This window comes from Hippoglossus hippoglossus, chromosome 6, assembly GCF_009819705.1.
Source record: "Hippoglossus hippoglossus isolate fHipHip1 chromosome 6, fHipHip1.pri, whole genome shotgun sequence".
NCBI classification, from domain to species: Eukaryota; Metazoa; Chordata; class Actinopteri; order Pleuronectiformes; family Pleuronectidae; genus Hippoglossus; species Hippoglossus hippoglossus.
The window spans coordinates 9695505-9723158 of NC_047156.1; the positions used below are offsets into that span (position 1 = coordinate 9695505).

General features: G+C 40.2%; 1 protein-coding gene across 8 annotated transcripts in view; it reads right to left on the bottom strand.

Annotated features, from left to right (window-relative positions):
* shank3a (SH3 and multiple ankyrin repeat domains 3a) overlaps positions 1 to 27654 on the bottom strand; it is a 171871-nt gene that overhangs the window by 114499 nt on the left and 29718 nt on the right. For all 8 annotated transcript variants that reach the window (XM_034588086.1, XM_034588082.1, XM_034588087.1 and 5 more), the window contains exon 3: positions 11529 to 11982. In XM_034588086.1, the coding sequence (XP_034443977.1) occupies positions 11529 to 11834 (306 nt within the window). In that variant the 5' untranslated portion in view covers positions 11835 to 11982. The remainder of the gene's footprint in view (positions 1 to 11528; positions 11983 to 27654) is intronic.

Consider the following 27654-nt stretch of genomic DNA (forward strand, 5'->3'; position numbering starts at 1 on the left):
TCTTTTATCTGCAGAGAACCCTGACCTGAATCTGTAAAGAGGTACCAGGCTGTATTCACCGGTCAGTAGCCACTGGCAGCCACTTCAAATTCAGCATTTGGCCTCATTTGTACGGCCAACTTTCCCTCACTGGCACAGAGTGATCGCAGGTTTAAACACTCCTTAATGAATCTGTTATCACTACAAGGAATGTGGCCTTATGATCACCATCTACTTAACTGTTACACACAGTACCACAACCATAAATACAACTATATGTGTTACGTTTATGCAATGGCACTGGTGGAAAAGTGATCTCATTATTTACATAAGATTCAAGACATTAAAAGAAAATTAATGAAGACAAGAATACTAACTCCAAAATGCTCACACACTGTGCAGTACGCATCACACAGTACTTAGCTATATGTGCTGATATAAATATCTTTTTAGCAGCTCCTTCTGCCACTTTCTTTATCCTAAAGTCGTATGGTTTACTTTTTTTTGTTAAGGAGTATAGTTATAAATGAGACATGCTTTGACCTGCAATGAGAAATACTGTTCTCCAAGAGCAGCATGTTACCCCCTTAATAAGCAATGAGCATAATATGAGAACCATCAATTTCTCTACCATGTTATATTGTGAAACAGGTGCATTGCTGCAACCCAAAGTATCTATCCAGCACACAGGTGAAGCACAACACTGTCTTCAGTCCAAACAACTCTATAAACTGTAGTAAATATTTTATACAGATTCTCAAGAAAAAAGGTTTTTGTTTCCCAAGACATATTTTGCCTCTCAGTCCTTCTTAACTTTAGCTTCTGTTTTCCTTTAATTTGCATATCATTAGTCAGTTACTCTCAGGGTGTGCCAAGGAGCCGTGCACGCTGGTTGGCAAGGAAACTTGCAAACTGGTGAATGCGTTGTTGGTTGAAGCTTTCAGAGCATGTCAATTTCTTTAACAGCTATTGAGTATGAGAGACCTGTCACTATACCAACCAATTGCCGCCTTCATTGTCAAAGGAAAAATCATTAATAGTTCTAATGTTTCATTTTCTAAATGTGTTAATCTGTTAAAAACTACACTCAATAAACAACAAGACCCCTCTTTTTGCACAGCTCTAAACAAGGGTATGATGAAATGGTAACAGGTAGATTTCACTCTGTAAGGCTGACAAGATTGTATCTCCCTGCTGTAAATTGAGAAGAGGACAAGGGGGTGTGACCGTACCTTAGAGAAGCCAGGCATCTTTGTAGCCCAACAGTGTCACTAATATTAAACAACTAAAACAGAATCAGAGGTCAAACTCATAACAATGTATTATCCATCAGTAATGGCATGAGCTGCATCAAAATGCAAATGCAAAACAATAAAGAATACTGGGACGTGAAAAACATTCACAAATTACATTGTCACAACACATTCACACATATTACACACAAGTGTGATTGCTCAGCCGTTACCCACACTGGTGAGAGGGACCCACTTAAATAATCAATCTCATCTATAATTACTGAAGTTCACACACAATTCTGCTTGCACATTTCAACTGAATATACTATGTAATAGTATGCTGACTACAAACACCATGGGGACATGCCAAGTGAAGTCTAGTCCAGCTGTTCCTCTGTTACTCCCAGAGATTTACTTCAGAAGTGACTCCGATTATGTATTGTACTGTAGTCCATTAAACATGTGTATCTGTTGTTTTGCCCGCTCTTGTTGATTTGAATAGGGTGGACAAAATAATTAGGCACAACCAACAACATAATGTCATTCAGCAGCACCATAGACTACATCCTCAATTATGATCATAGAGTTGAACCTCTTTAACACAGTTTCAACAATAACCTCTACATTGAAACCTTCATGAGGGTAGAAGCTATTTCAGGACTTTTGTATTTGCCTGCATTAGTTTTATCTATTTATTACAAACTAGTGAAGTGCCTGATATAAACATGCTTGGTTGGTATGGTCTGCTTGCTTGGCCTGTGGTAATGCTAGTTTCAGCTTTCTTTCTGAAACTGTAATAGTGACCCGTAGTAATTGAGCCGCAGCAAGTCAAGACCGACTGCAGGAATTAAACTGCAGAACCCTGAAGCTGTGCCACTGCTGCTGCACAACAAGCTGTTCACCAGTGTATTTAAAGCCCAGTGAAGCTCAACTCAGTTCACAGAACTCCAAACTGGAAAATCGGTTGTCGTTGTGATCGACAACATCAATTACCTTGATGAGTCCCAGCCACCGATGTTACAGAGAACTCTTTGCCTGTTTATTCAAAGTTGTTAATATTGAACGCACGGTGTCTCCAAATCACACCAAACATCTCAACTATACACATTTCAGGTGTGAGTCAGATAAAATGAATGGAGCCACATTCAGAAAGACAAAAAGACAAACCTCTTCTCCATTATTGTTGATAGGCGAGACAGAATATGCCAAGATGTATAGTTTGTAAGTCACCAGGGAGATATGAACCCTCATAAAGACACAGACACACAAACATAATATCCTACATGTAGATCACTGTAATATAAAACCCAATGATGACAAAAAGGTGTAATACGTTTATGGTAAAGCTTGCTGAAAAAGACAAAGAAGTGGATGGAGACGAGGGAGAAGAAGATGATGAAGATTATCACTAGAAGTGTGTAAATTGCCATGGGGCCCATTAGCAGCAAGGCAGAGGCTACAGTATGACTGTACTGATATATAGTGACTAAAAGGATCATATTCAAAGGCTCCTCTAGAGTTCTTGCCACCGCCACACTGCATAGACAGAGAGTGACAGCTGAAGTCTCATAAAATACTGCTCAATTAGATGATTTCATCTCTTGGTGGAGGCCACACAAGTCGCCCAATGCCTAAAAAAAGAAACCAAAGATTAAAATCTAGTGTCCTCTCCTTTCTAGTTATATTACATTGGAAAGAGGTGTTCCCCCTGCACAAACACAATGAGTATCTAGCCCAGACCTTTAAAAAAGAAAGCTCAGTCTCATTGGGTTGATATTAATGTCTATCTATTCCCAGGTTTCTCTCAGGCTAGACAGAGATAAAGACATGGTGGAAAACAAAGACAGGAAAACAACAGAAGAAGGGAATAATAGAGAGGGAGAGAAGAAAAGTAGAAGCTATATAATAGAGTTAACTCAAAAGGTGAGTGGATCAATAAAGCAATCACTGAGGTAAATGAGAATTGCCTATCCTCTCAGAAACATTGTTTCATCATATAATTGACTAGTACTCAACTCCACTGTACCCACAATAGCATATATTCTATTACATTGCGATCACAACGTATTTTCCTAATTCACCAATATAAGACTGTTATATCACCTACAAGAGGCTTACTGGAGTTAGAAATAACGACATTGCTTTAGCCGCCATGCTTATGGAAATGATACTTCTTACACTTCTCTACTATCTTTCGGGCAGGAGCTGATTGACAGATGATGGATGAGCTAAGGAGAAATGAATGAATTGGTAGTTATGATGAGAGAAGGCGAAGCAGTGTTACACTGGGTCAAATCTCTCTCAATCACTGTCGCTCTCCTTGATAGGCGTTGTGGGCAGATGGCGATAGGAATATGCAAGCCACGTCTTGTGCCCATGCAGCCACAGTGAATGAAGATATAAATAGCAACATTGGGACGTGAGAGGCTTTCCAGAGAGATGCCTACCTATCCCGGATTCAACATTGCACATGTCAATCTCTGCTCGTGAGTGTATTTGGAGGAACTGTCAAATCACTGTTGCGTGTAAGACCTGAATCAGGTGCAGGGGAAAAAACCATGAAGTGTGGATGAAAGACAGCGGAGAGGGTGACAAGCAAGAGGAGGCAGAGAAGGAGGGAAAAGGAAAAGGTAATTAAATTAGGGAGATTCTCAGTCATCCAGGTCATGGTATATCCAAGTGCTAAAAAACAGGTCAACTCAACTTGGTTGAATCCAGGTGCGATTGTTGAAAAAAAATGATCCATTCCGGGTTTTACCGCAGAACTTTATCAACCAACCACTGAGGAAAGTAAACAGAAAGAAGTGTCAGTGTTGCTTCAATAACAACAGCGTTCCTATATATAATATGTACAGGGCACTCAGGGTACCGTCGATGGTTAAGTCAGTAAGTCAGTCGGGCATACGTATCTGAAGATACTAGTCACTTCTGTGTTTGGTTCAGATTACGCAGGGGTTGTGGTTTCGCGGTTACAGTTTTGGTTTGAGAATAGTTACAACCCTAATGACAAAAGAGCAAATTTTGTGTTAAATCAAATGTCAATTTTATCATATATTGGGGACATGTCCTTGGATGTAAGTTACAGAGGCTTCCATCATCTCTGTCCATCTTCGTTATTTTTTGCCATGTGGTTATGGGTAAAAAACTGTCAACATCTGACTCAGGGGTGTTTCTTGAGGACTCCACTGTACTTTAGTGGCTATTATCCATGGACACTGTTTTATATGATTCTTGCAGAGATGGTAAAACAGGTTAACGGTATTTGACTGTGATGAAGGAACCTGCAAAGTACATATTTCTGGTCTCTAAGACTTTTCACAACGAAACCATTCCATTGCAACACTTTTAGGTATAAGCTCATTGTTTAGTCTTGGCTTGTTGGAGTCCTGCTTATGTTCAGAATTACAGAGTGTGTGTTCACACTCCTCCGTGTTTGTTTGTGTTGCCTTCATGCAAATTTCATACCTACCTCTGTGCCATGTGGAAAAACACAACGCATAATTGAAATGATGAAAAATACAGCAGTGAAATGAATAAATGATGGAGCATGATCTGAAAAATTAGACGTCACACAATATTGCACTATACTGTATGCCACCCAGCCCTAAAGTAAGATATAACCAGTGTCCTCCTCTGAAAAACTGAAAGTGTAACAATCAGGAACAGCTCTTGGCCACTGCAGACATACAATGGGATGCCCACAACTGTGGCCCCTGGAGACTGCTAAACACAGGTACACAATGCTGGCAGCCAGACTGAGGAAACACTCTAGAGAATCACAAGACAAAACGATAAACACTGATCTCATAAAAACAAATGAAGAGCGCAAAACAGCTAGAGGTGCAGTACTATGATGAGACCATGCAAAAGACGAAACTGAGCAGATTTAGACGCTCATATGGAAGAAACAATAATCATATACCATCAGTGAGTAATTGTTCTGAAAGCAGACCACTCCAGTATCCAAGAGCAGGAGCATTCACCGTCATAGCAGCAGACTCAACAAGTTGATACCACGAGGGCTTGAGTCAATTAACAGCTACTCCTCAATGAAACAGTTCCGTCTGTCTAATGCAATCTTCCGCCAAGAAGAAAGTTATAAAAACATGTCTGGAGTCTGCACACATTGGCTAAGCCCAATCTGCCTGAAAAATTAACACTGACAGCCACAAGTATGCAATTTTGTTCAATTTTGCCACTCCATGGCATTTTCTAAATATGTTCATTATTATCCATCAAAGTTTCAAAGCTTTGCAATGAAAGACAGGAGTGTGGCTTGATATTAAAGGGATAGTTCACCCAAAAATGAAAATTCACTCGTTATCTTCTCACCACTATGCCGATGGAGGGGTGGGTGAAGTGTTCGAGTCCACAAAACACTTCTGGAGTCTCAGGGGTAAATTTTGCTGCAGCAGAATCCAATACAATTGAAGTCAATTGTGAGACTTTCTTTGGACGTCATAAAACAGAAAAATCATAACATGCCTCCATACTGCTCATATACTGTATTCAATTGTATTGGATTCTGCAATAAAAAGCATTTACACACACACAAAAAGGAGCAATTCAGGGATTGGGTACCTTGCTCAAGGGCAAATCAGCTGTGGATGTTGGTGGATAAGGAAGTACAGTTTATTCAATCCTCCTGCCACATGTTTTGAAGAAGTCCAGAGAACTAAAACCAAAGACCTGTTTTCCCAGAGCCACCTCTTATTGTAAATTAGCAATAATTCCTAAAGGTTGATGATGTGCCGTTTCGTGTTTCACAACTTGTCTCCACTACCCTGAGTTAAACCTTTCATTATCTTTTTTTAATTCAGAAATAGACCAAATTGATTCAACAAGTCCCTCTGTTCAAACTTTCCTCAGGCATTACAGAAACCATTTACCGACTGGTGAGTGACTGTTGCAGTGAACAAACCTGGCAGCTGCAGTTTTTATTACAGCTCAGAAAATATAAAAAGGGAGGAAAAGAAATAATTAACAAATCAAATAAACATTTACAGTAGGCTGTGATGATAATAGGACTTATATGAGACCAAGATATGAGAATAGTCCTTCCAGCTGTTAAACGGCTGGATCATCACACTTTGCCAACATGGTTTCATTTTCAAAGTAGCCTGAAAAATTGCCGTGGGCAATATGGCAATATGTTTCGTAAAATGATAGAAATTAGTTTGCCGATACTGAAACGTTTCTATTGGTGAATCTCTCTTTAATATATCTAGTTATGTTATATTGGATCATTATGGGGCTGCTTTACATGAATGGGCAGGGCTACTTAACTACAATATTTATACAGTTTAATGCATCAATGTGAAGAAGTAACACAATTTGTAAAAAATTTAGTTTTATTCTAATTTGGCTATTTTTAATATACATTGTGATATACAGTAAACTGCTTATGACACATTTTCACAAAATGAAAATGTTTTTTGCTTTTACGCATTGAAAACAAACAATTATTTTACATATTTGTCACACATCAAACATTCTAAAGTAATTGTCCTATACACAATGAAATCAGTTCATTGTGTGCAGGATCAACCATGTACATCCTAGAAAAGGCATTTTTAGTACTGAATTCTTGGTTGTGCACAAACCATACCCACCAACCAATCTATCCATCGACCAAACAGGGTCAGGCCTACCAGCAGGACAGATAACTAGTTATTGACCGCACGCTCTACTTGCTAAGTCAGAGAATGAACATGGATTGAATACAGGAAAGCCTAAAACTGGCAAACTGATCCAGTTTATCTGGAGCTTCAACAATAGCATAATGATGTGGAACTGCAAAGCATGTGCTGAAACAGAATGGCTTTACTCAACTGTCAGTAACAGTAGTTATTTATTATATTTATGCCTTGTTTGTTTTAGCACTTCTCAGATGAGCTTAATTTTCTGATTAGTACTTAGAGTAATTAGAGGGTAAAGGCCTGTAAAACTTCAAAGCTGTAGCTTTAACCTGCTTGCTTCCGTAGTAATTATTTACTAGACAATTAAATATGTACAAAGATGAGCTAAAGTTCAATTTAACATTTAACTTGATTTCAGGCTCTCTGTAACTGTCTAATCAGTCAGATCTTCAGGCAAAAATTCTGTGCACACAGGGATCCAGTTGTGTTGCTGATGGAGGTCATTTAAACATTCATCCATCCATTAGCTACACCACTATGAGGGTTATGGGGGGGCTGGAGCCAATCCCAGCTGAAAGTGGCTGAGTGGAAGGGTACACCCTGGGCTATCACAGGGCTGACACACACAGACAAAAAACCTGCACAATCACATTCACAACAACGCACAAATTAGAGTCTCCAATTATAAGACTTTGCATGTCTTTGGATTGTGAAGATGGAGTACACAGACAAAGCCCACAATTCTAAATCAGCATCCAGAGAGTATTTGCCAGCTAGATAGAGAATCAAGCATCAAGGTCAGCGTCCTGAATGAAACATGAAGCATCCATGAGTAAAATGGCTCCTGAAAATAAACTGGGCTAAGTATATCGCATAACAGCAAGATAAGAGAATAAGGGGGTGCAGGGGGTACCTTAGAAAAGAAAAAACCCTACCTGGGAACATGGTAAGGCAAAAGAGGCAGCGGGGGGAAAACAGTTGCAAGTCGAGAAGGCACAAGAGTAGTCCTTTGAACTATAAGGTTTAATCAACTGGAAAAACACATTCAGAGTTCAGCACTTAGTATGATGCAAGCCGTAAAGGTAAGCATGTGAGTAAAAATGCACAAAGTAAAGGCTGGATCCTACAAGTCATTGATTTTTGTCTCACAACCAGACAAACAAATGGTTGTCCAAACAGTAAGGATACTTTACAGAACCCACAAACCAATATGTGTATACTTGGTTGAAGATGGCACATACTGGCGTGATATTTTTTGATTTCCATATATTTTTTCATTTTACAGCAAAACCATCATCCCATTGTTATAGTTCTGACAGCAAAACATCTTCTGTAAATGAATATAGGGAGCATGGCATCAAGGAGAATAAGATCAAATGTAGGTAGAGAGAAGTGGGTAGACTTTGTATATCAGCATCTCCTGCTCCCTTTGAATGACACCTATTAGCAGTATTTGGAAGATGCCTTTTTTTGCTGCAAACATTGAAAGTGAGTTATGGTGGAGTTGGATAAGAAAAATGGCAACGGATACCCATCATCCGAAAAAACAACCATCTTTGCAAATAATCTGCTCAGCAGTCTGGATGAACAAATGGTAGAATCAAGTGCTAATGCAACTTGCATATCTCCTGTTCCACAGTACACGGGACTAAGTTAAAGTTACACAGAGGACTGAGCAATACTGTTATGTAATAAAACACTTTGCTCGTGTCTAAACCACAGCATATCCTTCCCATTTCCCCATCATTAACTTTTGGATATACCTATTCACAGGGATTCCTCTCAACAAAAAATTAATGATCCAGTAATCAAAACTTTCTCAATGTCCAACTTTTCGCAGCATTTGACTTTTCCACCTCTGTGGTTTATTCTACTTCACCTACCTCACTGGAAACTAAGAAAAATACACCAAACAAGAGCCAGGTTTTATCTTTGAGATCTCCATTACATTGATGTTGTAAATAAAAAAGTCCTCTAAACCAAATTGTTGGTGGGAATAGTGGGATATTGAGCTCATAGATGAGTCTAAACTCAACCCATCGATTTTCTCCTCCTCGCAGCTGTAGCCAAAGTCATGCTCTATCCTTTAAGACTGTTCCTATCACTTACGTAGTTCCTCTGCTCCAGCTGTCGTTTTGTGGCCCTCAGGTGGAAGACTAAATGATACAGAAATGCCTCTGTACCTGCAGTCATTGCAGTATTATACAAGGCTAACACGAGTTGATGAATGGCACTATGGGCTGTGTTTGTGTTGTTTTTTTTAAAACTCTATAATGCTGCAAAAAAACGTATCCCCACAAATTAGCTAGCAAAAACAGTGGCCATTCGATATAACCCGCCAGGATTTGAAATAGGAGGTGTGAGGATTAAGCCATTTTCGACTTGCTCCTCCCTTCTGTCCTGCTGAAAGGGTAAAGTGTTGCCTGGTGTGATCTTTGCATGGTGCTCTGCATTCTCCTGATCCTGGCTTGAAACACAGCAGGAGATGTGTAATCCTACTTCAGGCGGACTATTCTAGTGTAATCTCCTTCTTACTCAGAGTACACAAAAGTCACTTTTGAGTACTCCATAAAAGATTCAAACTGTCAGAGTTTGGCCATCTGTCATCTGCTTCTGTTTGTCTGTCAGACTTTCAGGCTGTCTCTCTGTTTGTCTCTTTATCTATCATTGTGTCACACTCTTCAAGTTCTTGGCTGTCATATCAAACCATCGTGACGCCTTGAAAGTGAAACTAATGATCTGTTGAGTATCTTTAAATTATGTAAGCACATTAAAGGGAAGTCCGGTGGTAATAGGATTAGGACTTACGAGGTGTGTGTGTGTGTGTGAGCATGGATACTTACGAACGTGTGCGTTAAAGGGCATGCTTGTGTGCTCATGTATACATTAGGATTTTGTGTCTATATGGTGTAAGCTTGACATGGACTTGAAGATGTGTGTGTGTACATGTCTTTCTATGGTTGGGTTGGGCTAGAATTAGTTAAATAGTTAGAATAGGAGTCTAGGTGGGAATGCATTTTGACAGTAAGTGTCCTCACATCTGCAGAAAGACAAGAATGTGTGTGTGAGCTCAAGCGTGTGTGTGTGTGTGTGTGAGCCTGACTGAAAACCGTTTTTGTTCACAGACAGTGATTGTGCAGCACCTTTGGGGAATTCTCTGCTTTCTTTTCAACTGCTCTCCTTTTATGTCCTGTCTTTATTTCTGGCATGCAGCGCTGGAGCTTCACTAGGATACAATGGGTCATTTCAGCCAAGTAGCCAACAACAATGAGGTAATCAACAATAACAAACAGACGGTCACTTGCTTTCACCATCAGCATCTGGAGAAAGAATCCGAAATTAATTCAAAATGAGCCACAGACTGAGGACGTCAGCACAAGTTTGCAGTGAGTTGTTGTAAAGACTTGATCTGCATTTCACTATATCATTAGCAGAGGATGTCAACAGTGAAAATATGAGAGCAGGAGAGGAGGGGTTGGTTGACACACAGGGACATTAGTAATAAAAAGCTTAATGCTGTGCTGTTGCATGGAAAAAGTCATGTGGTACCTCTCTAATAGTGTGACCTTATGTGTGTGCTACTGTGCTACAGGGAGAGGGATGTGGTTAGAGATATGTTGAAATGCTTCATTTGATTCTCCAGCCAACGATGGGTAAAATGTTTCTTCTTCTCTGCCTGTATGTGCAGTTCCACACCATGTCTGTTCGAGATCATTAAAACATGTGACTTGTAAAAAACATTTTAATGGGAGTATTGTCCTCATTTAACAGTAAGGAATCGACTACTTAAAACAGGTATAGCCAGATGACATATCATTAAAATGGCTGCTGATGTAATCACCCAAAAATTACAGAAATACAAAAGAAAAGATAAATCCATATACACTACTATAGCAGAGCCTGAAAAATTCATGAAACGAAGCTGATGATCTGTTCCACACCGCCTTCTGCAGATAACGAACATAGACAGACACACTTCTGAATGGTTGCAGGGATTTTGTGAAAAGAGGGAGAGTACATGCTCTATACTGAAAATGGGAAGATAAAGAAAGGATCAATGTCACAGTCTCTGGATGCCATATAAAAAAGACAGACTACATCCTCAGGGGAACTGCTGGGCAAAGATTTTAGTCAGACGAACGTTAGCTTGGATCTCTGTCTTGGCACAGAGCAACAGCAGAGACTGACAGACAGGGTGAGGTTAAGTTTCACAATTCAGGTATAACTGTCTTGATTTTGTACTTTGTGTCTTTCTGTGGATTTACAATGCCTCTCATAGCCTCGTCTATTCTGGTTGCCTCTTCTCTCCCTCACCCCTCCGTACCTCCCCAGCTCTCACCCTAAGTGGCCAGTTGTCAAAGTCAGCTGAAGCCCAGTTAATGAAGAGGTAGATTTATTAGCGAGACATCAGTGGAATAGAAGAGGGGGAGTGGAACCCCCAGAAGCCAGCAAGCAAATACAGCCACAAAGTGTGCATACCAGAAGCACACGAGTAGGAAAAGAGACAACAGAAGGATGGGATGAAAAGAAATAATGGTAAAGAAAGAGAAAATGAGACAAATTCATTAAGCAGACATGGGGAGATGTAAGAAAGCATCCAGTCAGAGAGACAGGGGGAGAGGCTGCTTCCCTCTCTTTTATCCTCTCCAGCAGTGGCTACAGAACAAGCTCTTACCGTCTGTTGTAGGTCTGGGATACCAATGCGGATGACCACAGTATTGCCTGTGGGTTCCTCCATGGGTGCTCTTGCACTGTGGCTCCGCTGTGCACCGGGACAGAAAGCCGGAACACCGACAGGAACAGGAACGCCGCTGTCCTCTTCCCGGGAGCTGCTGCTGTCAGTGCTGGCCCCCCGGCTGCCGTTTGCTGTGTGTGTGTAAGGGTGTGTGAGTGTGTGTGAGTGTGTGTGCTGCTGCTGCTGCTGGTCCTGCCGTGGAGGGCTGGGTGGCTCATGTTTGCCGGCTGCCGGACGCAGAGGCATGCTCCGTGTTAGGGGCTCAGTCTATGTCTCTCTCTACACACACACACACACACACACACACACACACACACACACACACACACGCACACACACCAATGACTCTCGCTCACACTACACGCACACTCAGCTTGCAGCGTGCATCATTTGCCTGCGAGAGACAAGAGGGAGGGGGAGAGAGAGGCAGAGAAGGAGGGTGGCAGAGAGGGAATGGGCAAAGAGGAGGAGGTAAAAACACAAAGAAGATAAGTACCAAGGAAAACTGGAAATAAAACTGAGATTCTGAGATAAAGCAAGACAATTGATAGAATAGTGTAAAATGATTTAACTCTTATCTGTGATTTGTACAATAGATAATCATGAGGCAATTTGCCAAAATGAGGCACAGTTCGGGTTATGCAGGGGAGGTGGTTGGTATTCGTCCAGAACGATGTTTGGTAGGGTTTGGCCTTCCTGCTTCACTTTACCAGGCAATGATTTGATCAGCGACACCCCCCCAGAGATGGATAAACAGACACAGAACAAAGTTCTTTCTATTAAATGTTTTATTTATTTAATGTTTGATCATACAGGCCATGTACAATGGGACTAAACAGAAAACAGCATTCAAAATCAATTATATAGTTTGTATATAGTCATGCAGTAGTGGAAAATCACAATGTACATTTACTGATTAACTGTACTCCAGTAGAAGTTTGAGCTACTTGTACTTCACTGGGGTATTTTAATTTTATGCTATTTCATACATCTGTTCGACTACCAGGGTTTTAACTACTACTTTTAATTTTGTCCGGAGGTGGCATGAAATTTGACAGAGGCGGCCACTTCACAATATTATGGTTAGATCATCCAATATCTCACTAAAAGATCTAACATTAAAGAAAAAAGGTGTAATGTATAGATTGGGTGAAACGGGTCAAGTTAAATAAAACAACACATTCAGTTAACTACAGTCACATTTTGGGGCATGTAAAGCTACCGAGTAGTTGGGGTATGAGGGTGGGGTTTAAGTAGAGTAACGGGTGCCAACATTTCCTGATGTACTAAAAATTATCTCTGAGGGTGAACAACTTGCAGGTATATAGAGAAACTTCCTAGTTTACTCAGCTGTGGGAAGCTGACCTAGTGGAGTTTCCGCCAAGCCAGAGGGTCCACCTCACAGTCTATGTGGGGTGGGGGAAAGCAAATAGCTGTTTAGTTCAGCTTCTACAGCTTGCTCCAGTTGGACAGAAGATGAGGCAGTGACTGGGGTTGTCTTGAAGAAACTGCCAGGTGATTTATTTTGCCTTCTTCAGAGTGGCACTGGGTGGATGTGTGCTCTGGGCCTCTGGGTCAGTGGGGCCTCTCTCCTAGAACAGAGATAAGAATACAGCCTTAAAAAATACATTATTCATTTTGCACTGCATATTATGTTGTATATCATGTTCCATTCAAGATCATGCAATATCTGATTTGCGTATGTGAAACATTTTATCACCAGACCTTGAGTCAAATAAACATTATAATCCAATTACCTTCCGTGCTGTTGCTTCCATTTCTGACATAACCCTGGTCTTGATGTCTGCGACCTTTTCGCTCCTGATGCAGCTGCCTTTGAATCTGGATCCATGAAGCACATCATGTCCAGAAGTTCTTGGGTTGCTGGTTTGTCATACTTAGTGTTCATGTAGTCCAGGATTTTCTTCTTAATGGACTTCGTTAAATCACTATCTTCTTCCTTCCCTGCAAGAACTGATGTCTTCATCAGATGAAGGACTAGTTTCAAATATGAAACACTCCTAACGCTCACCTGAAAGAGCATCTGTAAATTATTGCAGAGGCTGTAATGTCTGGTTTACAGACTCAAGCACATCCATGTCCTGCCAGTTGGGAGTTGCCTGGAACCTCACACCTAGTGGGTCATTCTGTGATGAGTGAGTGCTCTGGGAGGTTGTGATCCTGCTGTGCTTCTTTCAGTGCCACTTTCTATTTCCAGCTGTGGGAGAAATGTCCCACCAACTTTTTGCAAAGCCCAGTAGCTCGAGCAATGCGGCCATAATCTTTAGTGGGGAGAAGACAAAACATTATGAATTAAAACATGGACAACTGCAATATATAACTTAGTTTTATAACTTAAATAATTAAAGATAATACTACCAATACTACAGCATTTGAGACAGACTACAATCCCCTACCATTTAGTAGTCTAACTTGTGTGTGCATGAGCTTAAAATCAATAGGTTATAAAACATGCTATACAATACAAAGTCTCTGCTGTTAATTTTTCATCTGTCTCACTTTGCTCTTTATGCTACCCTACACACCCCATGTGTGTATTCTCCACTGTAGCCTCTCCTCTCCCTTCAACGGTCGTCCCCTCCCACACAAAATGGTCATATTATGTCAACAAATAATCATACCTTTTCAAGTTTCAAAACAATAAGACTACATTATACACTATCATTAGAGTGACAAGCAGATCAGTTAATTCCCCCAGCCATTTAAACACTTACCGATGGCCAGATGTAGCCTGAAGTCTGACACAGTTGTTGAGCTCGGTGGCCTTCACAATGTTGGTGCCGTTGTCTGTGGTGATATTCACTTGCCTGTCATCATGTAAATCCCTGCTGTCTAACACCTCACGTAATCCAAGAGCTATATTTTCACTGGTGTGTGATTCTGGGAAATATAGTCTCTAGACATCGTGTTTTCAGTTCAAAGTCCTCAGTGAGGAAAGGCACAGTAAAACTCATGTAGGGCTCTGTTGTGCGACTAGACGATGGCTAGGCAACCTTTACTATCAAAAGAGCCATTTTGCCCCCTCTTCCACCAAATAAAATTTGTCGGGATAACACAGCTTATAAAGTTTTTATATAGTTATACTCAGTGTTGTGCCAGTTCACACCTAAAATGAACTAGTTCAAAGTTCAGTTCATGCAGATGAAAATGAACTAGTTCACGTTCATTTGTTCCATTGTTTATTGGGATGATTTAGATGACAAACTTACGATTATGTGTTTAGTTATTAATCGATGGTGTCGGATCATGTCTGCGCGTCGCTCAGGTCAATTTAACACCGAGTCCTGACTGTGTGTCACGTCTTGTGTTGTACTGAGCACAAAATGTTGAGTCATTTTTCATGATGTTTAAATGCAGTCTCAAACTCTTGAGTGAATCAAACAAACACTAAGTTACTTCATGGCCTGATCAGGTCCTGATAGTAGTTCAAGTGAGAGCAGATGGCCTCTGTTATTTCTTTGTGGCGCTTTGAGGTTTTCCCATTAGGAGTTGCAAAACTCTGATGAATGGATGTCTGTTGGACAGCTTTGATGCTACTTGACTTAACGTGAGTAGGTTTGCCTTGCTAACACTAGATTTTTTAAACTCTTCGCTGAGCTTGTGTTGTAGGTGGCTATAGAGATTAGTCGCGTTTCCTCTGGTTGTTGCCACAAGTGTTTGTCAGGACTTGCATAGTACCTGTGTTTGTAACAGGTCATCTTTGTTGTATCCGATATAGTTCCAAATTACAGATATGCTGTTCTTTTTAGCCAAAAATTATTCTTGTGGCACATGTCGATGCCACCAGGGTCTCACCACAACAGCCAGAGACGAACCATTCACTTTTCAGCATACTTTATTCCTTCAGAACACACAGGGTGCAAACATAAATTCAAAACTAAATGGAAAATCTTTGGCTTTTCAGTTTAGCTCTCCAGTCTCTCATGTGTCTCTCCCCCCATGTGTGTCTGTGTCTCCATGTCTCCCTTCTGGCCGCTCAGCTGCTGCCTTCTGAATCCAGGGAGAGCTGATTGGCCAACTAGTCTCAGTTGTGCCAATCATCTCTCCCTGGTTCACATGGAGGTTCTCTCTGAGCCTGTTCAAGCAGTCTTTTGCGATACGCATATTGAGCATGTTGTGCATTGTGATGCCGATACATTTTCGATATATCGTGCAGCCCTAGTAATGAAAAAGTGTCAAAGTCTCGCAGCTGTTAGTCAATCTTGGAAATGTCAAGTGGAAAAGAAACAAACACTGCAACACGTTTGGCTTATGCAAGGTGCAATACTTCCAATATGATTAACCATTTAAGAAGACATCACCACTGACTGTTGACAGCGCAATGAATGAGAAATTCTTTGACCAAGCATTTTAACAGTCTCTCAATACAGATTTAGTTGTGAACCGTTCCATCTCCAGATAGCACATGCAGGACTTTTCACTTTTTTGCTGTAGTAGTAAGTAAAGGATCTTAACGCTACACAGTCCACCATTTGAACAAGATAACTTCTCATGCAAGGAAAATGTGCCACAAAACATTTGTGGCAGGACTGTAAATTATTAACTATGAGCATAAGTCAGTGATATGCTCCATTGTGTTCTTAGTGTCCTCACTGTTTAGTTTCACAAAAACATTGTTTTCTTATACAGGGAACATCAAGAAAGGGAAAATACAAAGGATGAAATCTCTGAGGCTGATGTTGCACAGAAAATGTTGAGCTGACACATGCTGATATATGCACACAAAAATGTTCCGGTATATACAAACTAAATAGACAACGTAAACTTTTTTATATTGTAGTAATACCATTTTATACTGACATCATTATGTCACCATTTGATGATGGCGATAGGCTGTATATTTTATTGGTGGCAAGAGTTTATATATTACTATACCATATGACATCACTTATCATATGATATATATTCATTTTCTGATCAATAAGCCTTCGTTCATCTCTCTAGTGCTGCTATTTGCAGAGATATATGGAATACCTTGACCTTTAACCAATCTGCTCCAAAGGTTTATCATCAAGAGATACCCTCCCCAAGAAATATTGCCACCAAGTTTGGTGAAATCCCATTCATGCATTCTTAAAGGGATAGATGAAAATTCATCGTGGGTGAAGTGCTCGAGTCCACAAAACACTTCCGGAGTCTCAGAATGTAGTCGCGGGCACATCGTACATGCGCGCGCACACGCACGCACGCTTGTTTTATTATGTTTAAAGAAGTGGTCATGATTGACTTCAATTGTATTGGATTCAGCTGCAACACTGTTTACCCCTGAGACTCCAGAAGTGTTTTGTGGACTCAAACACTTCACCCACCCCTCCATCGGCATAGTGGTGAATGAATGAGTGAATTTTCATTATTCTGTAAACTATCCCTTTAAGTTATTTTGTGCATATACACACACAGGGGAGAAAACAACAGCCTCTTTCTGGCTATGCTGTCAGGGGGAGTAATCAACATTCGTCCGCTGGATTCTTCCAGTGCTCCTCTTGTTAAGGTTCAGTGTGTTGCTGGATTTCCTGTGATGATACTTTTAGCAAAAATATCACATCATTATATCAGAAATGCCTCTGATTCCTGCAGAGATCTTCTATGAGAAAAGAGTTTAAAAGCAAATCCTGCTGCTTTCTATATGCTAACAACCGTTTGGAAAATCTTAAATGGCAAGAGAGTCTCAAAACAGATACCAAAACAGCTAACTTTGATGGCATGTGTTTGCTTTCAGCTGAGGTAAACAAACTCTATGGAAATGTATTCGGTTGTCAAAATTAACCTCTTCGCATAGTTAAAAAATATTTTGACACAAAATCATTCTGTCACACATTTTCTTCTCACTGAAAACCACAGGCTAAATGTGCTTTTCACCCAGCAGACGTTCGACTGTGTGTATTTCCCTGCACTAGAGACTTGCATGTGAGCACCCTGCCACTGCTGGACACTACACTATGTAATCCCATTAGGACTGGAGAAAGAGCATGGCAGACAGCCCTAATACATTAGAGGATTTAGCAGATCACTCTACCTGTAAGTGACTGCGGCTTGCCAGGTCTACAGAGCAAGGGAATTTGATGACTATTACCCAAACCCTGTAGTGTAGCTCAATATTCACAGTTTATGAAGTGATTTTTTTGCTCTTGCAGTATTTGCCACATGGGTCTCCATTAGGGGTGTAACGGTACATGTATCCGAACCGAGAATTTCCGATAAGGGCCTTTCGGTTCGGTAATTAAACAAAATAAATTCTGCACGTGGACTCGTTGCATTTGTTCGGTACACGTGCAGAACTTATCTGTGTGCATGTGGGTCTCCATGTACTTTCAAAGTGGATTACTGACAAATTACAACTAATTTCATTCATAATTTCTAATTCTGTTCGAGTTGATACGAGTACCAAACTGCAAAACTTGAACTTTTATTTAGAATGACTGATACCTGATGTAATTTTGGGTGCATAAATAGCATAACCATGATAACTTGAAGGCTTCAGTTCAGGGGATGTAGCAAACAAAAAGCAATAATGTTTCCCCCTAGATAGTTGGGGCAGGGACAGAGAGACATTTCATCCTACTTGCATCATACATCAATAAACTGTGTGTGCTACAGCACTTGAAAAGTTCTACTTACAGGGAAATGGTTATCTGTCTGGACAAATGGAGAGAAAAAGAAGGGAACAAAGCTTTGGGGCTGATTACAGAACACTTTTTCACTTTTAATTTTCACCTGCATCGTTCACAGGCTTTTACAATCTAATGTGACAGATGTTAAATACTTCACACAGAGGGCACATTTACAAATAAAATTGGTGTTCTAGGATATTGAAAAACTGTAAAATTAACATTTGATTTGACGCTTTACACAAATGATATTTTGACAACATTGCCTGTTCAATGTGTTTGTAATATATCTTAGAAAACTACTGTAAAAACCACAATGTACACAAAGATGATTAAGGAATCCTCATTCTTTAAGCCCATATACATCTATAAGGTGTGAAGTACAAGCAGCAATTGTTTAAGTTTCTGCCAACTGTGTTTTCCAAAGTATACTAGCCCATTTAATGAGGATGTCCTCTGTCTGTACAATCAATGCTGTTCTTGATGTGTTTTGTCATCAATTATTTTGCTGAAATTTATTAACACTGAAGACAACAGCACCACCTCTACTTGGCAGAACTTAACCTCGCAGCTGAGTGTGCACACACATTTACATAGAGCACGTGGGGGCGGGACTGATACAGAGAGACAGAGTTGTTTCACTATTAATGTGCTCGCATTGTTTTGAAGTTGAGCCAGAGGTCGTAAGTTCTACACGAATTTTGTATCACAACTGCATCAAAACTATTGTTTTGGAATTGAAAATGACTAAGATTAATTATCCAGCTGGACTTAGAGGAGTAGTTGGCTGTTTGGCCATCTGCCAGCACTTGGAAAGCTCTGCGGACCTGGCCTGAATAAAATGACATTGGCTTACCCAGGGCTGGAGGATAATTTACCATCTCTCTCTCTTTAATTGTATAGTGACAACGTTTACCTGCACATCTAATAATCGGTGTAGAGTGAAGTCTTATATCTCTTTAGAGACTTGGCTGGTAACAGAGCATAAAAACATCTGGCATCTATGAGTACCTATAGTTTAACACTGCAGTACAGATTCTTTCTAGCTACCATGTCTTGGGAACATTAAGAGAGTGGACTAGAATTATAAGGAGGCTCGCTCCCATGCATCAGCTAACAGCTACTGCCTCTTCTCTCCTAAACTCAGATCTCTTTCACCCCACCCCCTCTCACCCCATCTCTTGCGCTCCAGCCCAGTGAAAACAAAGTGAATAATTCATGACCATAGCAGTGTGTGCATGGATCCAGTGCAATGTATGTGTGTATCTGAAACATTCGCTGGGCTTCATAAGTCCTTGCCGTAGAGCTATACTGTACATGAGGACCTTCACAAGCACAACTGAAACCCACTGCAAGCCCTCAGCCAGCCTTACCTGGCCCCCTCCAAGATATATGCACTAGAAAGAAAGAGGCAGGTGCAGAGGGAAGAAGAAGAAGATAAAGGTGAGCAGGCTGACTGCATGAAGCAGAGAGGGTGACAGAGGATGTGGCCGAGACAGTAAGCAGGTCAAGCAAAAAGTAGAGAGAAAGGGAGCGAGGAAGAAAAGGGGAGGGAGGCGGTGAAAACAGAAAAAGAAGGTGGTAGGGCTGGCGAGAGGGTGGGAGAGAGGGAGGGAGGGAGAGCACTACGTACAGTCAGCTTTGACAAACCAGCCACATAGCCTGTAGCCTGGAGTAAATGTGATAACTGTTCACAGACCCTATCAGAGTATGCTTCACGCTCCTCTACACCTGGTAAAGCAAATGTCATGGCCACTCACAAACCAGAGTCACCTGGGGCCACATTTATTCACACACATACACATTTTATCTCTCTGTCCCTTACAACATTTCCATTCATTCCGTCTTCCATTCTCTTGCAACCTCCCTCTCTCATAGTGAATTGGAATGAGGGTACTTTATTGGTAAGGTTGAGAAGCATCAAACAAAAAGGGAGACTGTGGTTTAAGCTGCCTGCTTTGGTGCTCTGCAGTTAGGGTTGAGTACCGTTCACATTTGAACCACATTTTTTTACTCTCTCTGTATGACAAAAAAATGTCAGACCAGGGTTTTTCCTGCATCTAGAATTACGAGGCGGCCACCTCCATCAAATTTCGTGCTACATCCTGACAAAATTCTAGTACAATGGAAACAGCTTAAAGTGATTACGTTTGTCCCGGGCCAAATTCATCACTATAAGCAGTTGATTACTTTAAAAGAATTGTGTAGCTTCTGTATGATAGTCCCAGAACTTGAACCAAAGATGAGTATGGAGAGCCGGAGGAGATGGCGAGATAGTGGAGCGGTGCATGGCCACAGTCTTCACTCAATGCTCATTTTGTCAAAAGTGTAAAACCCTAAAAGCAGGAACTTGTGAGAGGAGGAATTTCAAGCTACAACACTTTCCATCTCATCTAACGGGCAGTGAGAATTCACATTGCTGATGCTTAAACATCATCTTCTATCATAGATTAGTCACTCTTTTTAAACAAAACAGCACCTGATCCATCCAGAGCACAGGGCCACATGCAGAAGCCCCATATGGAAAATTAGCCATGCGCTAAAAGCTTTTGGAATCAATACTTTACAGTAGCTGCACCACATCCCAGAGCCACAGTCTCTATCCAGTTTGGATGGCGCATGGGCTGACACAGCAAGCAGATGTGCCCCACTCCTCCTCCTCTCTCACACTCACACACACACACACACACACACACACACAGACAAACACAGCTGACATACATGAAAACTACAGTGATATTCGTTGGCTCACAGCAGCGTTATGTTATGCCCTTTATGCGTTATAATATCAATATTTGTCTCGATTTGGCTGCAAGGGTAGAAATCCTGCTTGGCAAGCTCCTTTTCTGAGGATTTTCAATCCGTCACCCCTGCAGACTGAACTGGAAATGTGACAAAGTGACGAAGAGAAACATTTTTAATGTTATGGAAAACCTATTGCATCCCTCTTTTTTTTTTTTCAAATACTGCAAAGGGTACATTTGAGGACATGGCTATTTCTACAATCTGTCAGAAAACATTTTGCAGATTTGAGACTGGGAATTGCATCACTACAGCTGACAGGATATATTTAATACTAGCTTGTAGAAGCGCTTTCTTTTAGAGACACCAACACATGCATACTGTTATATTAACATGCATACATTCAGGAAATCAAAAATAAAGTACAGTATGTTGTTTCCCTCGACATACTTGATCACTTCTGACAAATAAAAATCAGATTGTAGCTGACAAAGAAGACAGGTTTGTAAAGTCAGTTGTGTACAAGGTATACAGCAAACATACAATTGGGATGCAGAAGAAAACAGGCAGAGACACTTTATAATGATCAAAATCCTGTATTCCAGTATCCATTCCTCCACTGCATCCTCAAAGATTTTCCTCCCATCTTTGCAGTTATTACATCTTCTTGTTCTCAGAAAATCTTGCACTGTCTGTCTCTCAGTTTATAAATTCTCTCTCTACGGCCACAGAAAGTTGTGGCTGTATGGTATCTGTTGATCTCTGTGTTTCCAGGGTTGCTGCTCGAGTGTCGGTTTGGCTCTTTGATGCTGCCTGCCTATTAATAATCAATGGGGCTCCCCAGAGAGAACTTCATAAAACCTGCCAGCCAATTAGAACGCGTTTCATACTATGCACTGCCTTATCTCTTCACACACCACCACAGCTCTAAAAAGGCAGGTCGGGGACCTGGGGAGGTCAAGGATGTCACTGTGCCAGGCTCAAATTAATGCTATCAAATATATGAGAGACTGGGGAATCAGGTTTTGTAACTATTAGACTAACAAACTGCAACATGCATTTTAACCGAACCCGTTCTCATTCCCAGATAGTTTGGTTTTTCCATTTGAATGAACAGATGAACACAGGAACAACATTAAAATATTGTACCTCCAGCCTTGGCTGTTGCTGATGTAGAGATGGTGGTTTTAGCCTTAATACATGTTCATATATTTGTACATGTTAATTCAATTATTTGAGCATATATTTACTCATATATATTATGGGACTGGAAGAACAAGAGATTTTAAACTATTTTGAGTGAGTATTATATTGCATTAGTAAAACGAGACATTCTTAACATTTGGAATGGTTACATTTTTGAAAAGGAAAAAGAAAGTGGACTATGTCATCCTGTTCCCCATTTCTTCCACAATCAAAGCTATAAATGTATTTTATTTCATTATAATGTTTAGGTGGTATTCTTACCTTTTATAGTCTGAAGATTTAGTTAAAATATTGTTTGATGATGATGTTCCATCATCACCATCATAATAGGATAAAAAGATTGTTAATTAATATATTTCAACAGATGCAACATTGAGGACAAGGAACTACTTAAACATGCTGTGAACATAATTAACACTAAGGTGATTAACTGTATAACACTGTGCACCCCATTGATTTGAGTATAGCTGCATTTTACCGGTGGGAGTAAATTTGTGCATCCCAAGGACATCTGAATATGGATTAAGGTTTAAAATTTGCATCACTAGTTCCCTCTAATTTATCAGTACAGGGAGAGAATGAATATGAAACTGACAGAAGGTAAGCCACTCTTTATAAGATCAACCAGATCACTCTCAACCAGAGATATAAGCCATTACTAAGCAATCTATTCCTGAGCTATTATGACTATTGATCTACATCTGTCGTTTGTTAGAGACACACTGGGTCACAATCCAGTCAAGTGGCAGCTTGACACATCAGAATATAGCTCTGATATGAGAAATCATGCTTAGAAAAATCACTAAAAAATTCTAAAAAAGTCAGGCAACCTTATAGCTGAAGAGTTGGGGCACATGATACATGGATGCCAGGTTTCCAGTTAGACTCCCAGCCAGCGGGTGTGTGTGATGGGGAAAATTGAAGACATCGTTATAACGGAAATCTACTATGTAGCTGACACATACTACCAACATACGCACTTTATTTAGCCTTATCAGTTAAAAATAATTACATATTAAAGAAGTAAATACAGAGGACAACGTGCTATACTTAATGTGTCGCTAGGCAACCCCTTGGTACTGCAAGAACACAAAAATGTTGTCTGTGACTATCAAATAGAAGCACACAGCTTAAGAAAATAATTGTGTTGCTAATTCATGCTGAAATTTGAACAGATGGAAATTAACCTGAACAAAACAAAGCTTTATTTTGAGGCGATACGATGGACAGACATCTTGAGTGGAACCCTAAATTAACTGATACAGGCTATGCAATAATTGTTACTTATATATTCGTTTTAAAGTAAGTAAAATTATGAATGTCCACAACTTGCAGTTCATTCAGTCAGACAGTAACATCAGTAAAAACCTACATCTACCATCAGACCTGCTTGAAAGGCAAAAGATAGCTTTGCTGGGCAATTGCAAAGTGCTAATGTGCGTATGTGAAAACCGCTGCTGAATACATGCATGCAAAAATTCCCTGGTTCAATTTCAATCTGTAGGGATGTGGACAAATATATGAAAAAAAAACATACATATGAACAAAAAACACTCAGCGACAAGTCTTTGCTGTAGGATTCTCAAGTAGTTAAAGTATGTTTCTGCAGATGCATTAGTCAGTTCTTGCAACATCCCCTATTTTCACTGTTCCTCTCTGTCATCTTCACTGATATAGAAACTGATAAAGGTTGGGAGCAAACAGTGTTTCAGCTCAACCCGTCCCCAACATTGTGAGTAATGGGAAAAGAGAAAATGGTAGAGCAGAACAGCTACACGTTACAAAAGGGCAAATCCTCTTCAGCAAAGGCTGCTTGCTGCAAAAAGTCTCAGCCTCGTGTCCACAATTTATGAACCACTTTTCATAACATCTGTGAATAATACCATGATTGTCAATACGTCCCTCCTGTCAGGTGTGTTCCCAAAGGCCCTGAAAACTGCCATCATCAAGCCCCTCTTAAAAAAAGAACACTCTAGGCACATTAGTCATGCACAATTACAGCCCATATCAAATCTCTCTTTTTTAGGTAAAATAATTTAAAAGGCTCTGTTCCAACAGCTGAAAAACTTTTTTGCACAAAACAGTTTTGATGTCCTTCCAGTCAAGTTTTTGACCGCACCACAGCACTGAAACTGCTCTAGTTAAGGTCTTAAATGACTCGTCTAAGTCTTAGTATTACTGGATCTCAGTGCTGCATTCCACACAGTGGTGTGTTCACAGGTCTCGATCGATCAGAAAGGTGCAGCTAATTCAAAATGCTGTTGCTCGAGTCGTCATTAACATAAAGAAAGTGGATCATATCACTCTAGTTCTAAGATCTTTACACTGGCTCCCTGTCTGTCTGTCAAAGTCAAAAATATTTTGTTGGTTTATAAAGCACTGAATGGTTTAGGGCCAAAATATATTTCTGATCTCCTGCAACGTTATGAACCATCCAGACCCCTCAGGTCGTCTGGAACAGGTCTGCATTCTGTCCCCAGAGTCCAAACTAAACATGGAGAAGCAGCGTTCAGCTTCTAAGCTCCTCATTTGTGGAACAGGCTCCCAGAGAACTGCAGGTCAGCTGCAAATCTTTTAGATCAATGCTCAAGACATTCCTGTTTGCCACGGCCTTTTCTTAAATAAAAAAATTACTCATTCCTTACACTGCAGTGTTATTTTAACTATTTCATTTCTTATTGTATTTATTTATTCTTTTATTTTGTATATACCTCTTTTTATTAATTTTTTTTATGTATTTTGTATTTTCTTTTACAATTCGTCATGATGCATTTTGCCTTGTTGTTGAAATGTGCTATTTAAATACACTTGCCTTGCCTTGATGAAATAAGATATTTTACAAAACAAGCATTAGATGGCCTTTCTGTGTTTAGTTGGTGCCATCCTAGGAAACAAACAAAACTAATATGACTTTGAAAACTCAACATGTTAGCACCACAGTGTCGCTTTAGCACTGCAATATCATACTGAGAGAGAGAGCAATAGTGATGGTTGTAACATGTTTGACTTCCAGTGTGCTGCCTGATGTACGAGCAGCGTGTTGACTTTGATATAAGCCCCGTACAGTCCTGCCTAAAATGTTTTCATTTGTGTGTAGCCATCATCTGATTCTTACTATGGGTTTACCAGTGGTAAATACTTTCCAACAACTGCGCAGCTGGAGTGATGAATGTGATCAACTTCATATTCATAACCAAACAACCCTGAATCACTGCAAGGTTTCTAGTGCTTCCATCAGTTTCCTGATGCAACACAAATACTTTGCATACAAATAGATGCCAGTGACATCAAGAGGTTGTAAAATATTTAATCACAAAAAACTGTGAGGAAGTGAATCATGTCGTTGATTTGTGCATGAAAAACTGGAAGAGTGCTCAAAGTGAGTCCTCTTCAAACATTATGCAAACAAGATGTGGCATTTGTATGCTGAACATTTTAAGGCTTTTTTAACGGAAATGGCAAAACGACTGTGCACATGATGACATCAAGACATTTTAAAGTGACACTCCTTGACGCATCTGGAGTTTGCTTATGCATAGGATTATGTGCCTTTGTTAGGCAAGACTTCCAGTTATAATACTACTTAATGCTGCTTGCTGCCACTATGCATTGAGTTTAATGCCATTAAACCAAAAAATATATTTTTATTTTGAGATATTTAGAAAAGTCTCTTGCACTCATTGCCACTCATGAAAAGTTTGACTAAAATTAAATCGTAAGTCTATTTAAATAATGTAAAACCATGATTAAGTTCCTCTATAATAAATGTTTTTTTCAGTCTTTACAAACAAATATTTACTGTCAACGATTCAAATGCCTGCTTCACACTCGCTTTGACATTCGTTATCCACATAAAAGAAGTTGGCAACAGATGAAGAGAATTCACTGTATGCTTTTGTTCAGTCTCTTTTGTACACACAAATCCTGTCTGTTTTTCATAAAGAATGGTACAAGGATTCACTCTTAACTTTTGGAATTGAAAATTATTTACAGCATAATATCCATCTCTAATATTCATCACTACTATAGTTAGTGAGTCAGTTGGTTTGTCTCTGCTGTACTTGGAGCAATTTTTTTGGGATGAGTTGATGGGATGAAGTAGTCAGGCGATTTCTTGTTTTGTGCACCTCTCGGTGTGCATTTTATTTACAAACATTTTAGGGCTACAGAGAACTTCCCGGGTGTCACCAAAACATCCGCTTTTAACCCCTCCCAGTGCCCTTGTTACCATGGTAACCCACAGCTCCTTACAGAATGTGTAATCGTGCAAACCACGTAGTGCAAATCAAAATAGTGTAAACCACGTCAACAGTCTTTGGTGAATTCTGTCTATCACATGTGTCCACTACATACGTCCCCCCAGAATTCACACACAAAGTTAACGCGTTGGGGCCCGAATCACCCGACCTGCACGGCTCCGTAAAACATGAGCAGGGGATGAAGTCGGGGGTTTAACTGGAGGAACATGAAGGGCTGTGCGGTGGCACGGGGAATGAGCAGGAGGGCGCCCCCGCCGTGGAGGCATAGCTACTTCAGTAGGATGATCTAGGTCCAAGTGGACAGGTTTCAGCCGGTCCACTGATACAATTGTTTAAGGCATTTAGTTGAATATAGATTTATGAAAAACATGTTCAGTTCTGTCTTCCTTGAACAACTTGTTTACCTGTTCAGAGTCTTTATCATTTCCCAACTTAATCAAGCATTCAGAAAATGTGTCCTGAACTTGCATTTGCAGTAAATGCACAAGCAGATCTCTTTTCCGAGAGGAATAATCAATTCCAAATAGCAATTTCCTTCTACTGCACACCAGCAGTACCTGGTGCAGGGACTATATTAAAGGGCACAACTGCAAGTCAACTTGGAGCCTTTTCACATTGTCAGCTCCTCAGTACTACCCTGTACTTCATATTATTTCTTCATCAAATCTTAAATGTCAGCAATGATTTGCTTAAATTTTACTTCTTTCTCAACAAAATTTGAACACTTACAATGACAATTATAAGCATATTCTGAGTCATGAATATTTAATTGTGCCACTCACAGCACGCACGTAAAAAACGTTATTCTTCTGTAGGTAGAGTTCAGACAATTGAAATAAAAATGAGGGCCTTAAACACATAATGACAATAGAAGGGCGCTCGGAGAGTGCATGCCTCTGTCATCTTTATCACCCTATCTCGCCATATTAAAGAAAGTAAAAAGAAATCCTGGATCTCTTATTCATCAGGATTGACTCAAAAAATGTAATGCGTTCTTGAGTCATGCCCCATCCATCCAAATTTCACGCAAATTGGTTCAGTAGTTTTTGAGTAATCCTGCTGAGAAGCAGACAAACAAACAGCAATGAAAACACAACCTCCTTGGCAGAGGTAAATATATCTACTTGGAGGACCCAAAAGTGAAATAATCATTCTGAAATTAGATAGTTTAGAAAAGATAAGGCCTGGTACGCTAAGCCCAAAGGTCACTAAGAGACACACCCAACATGA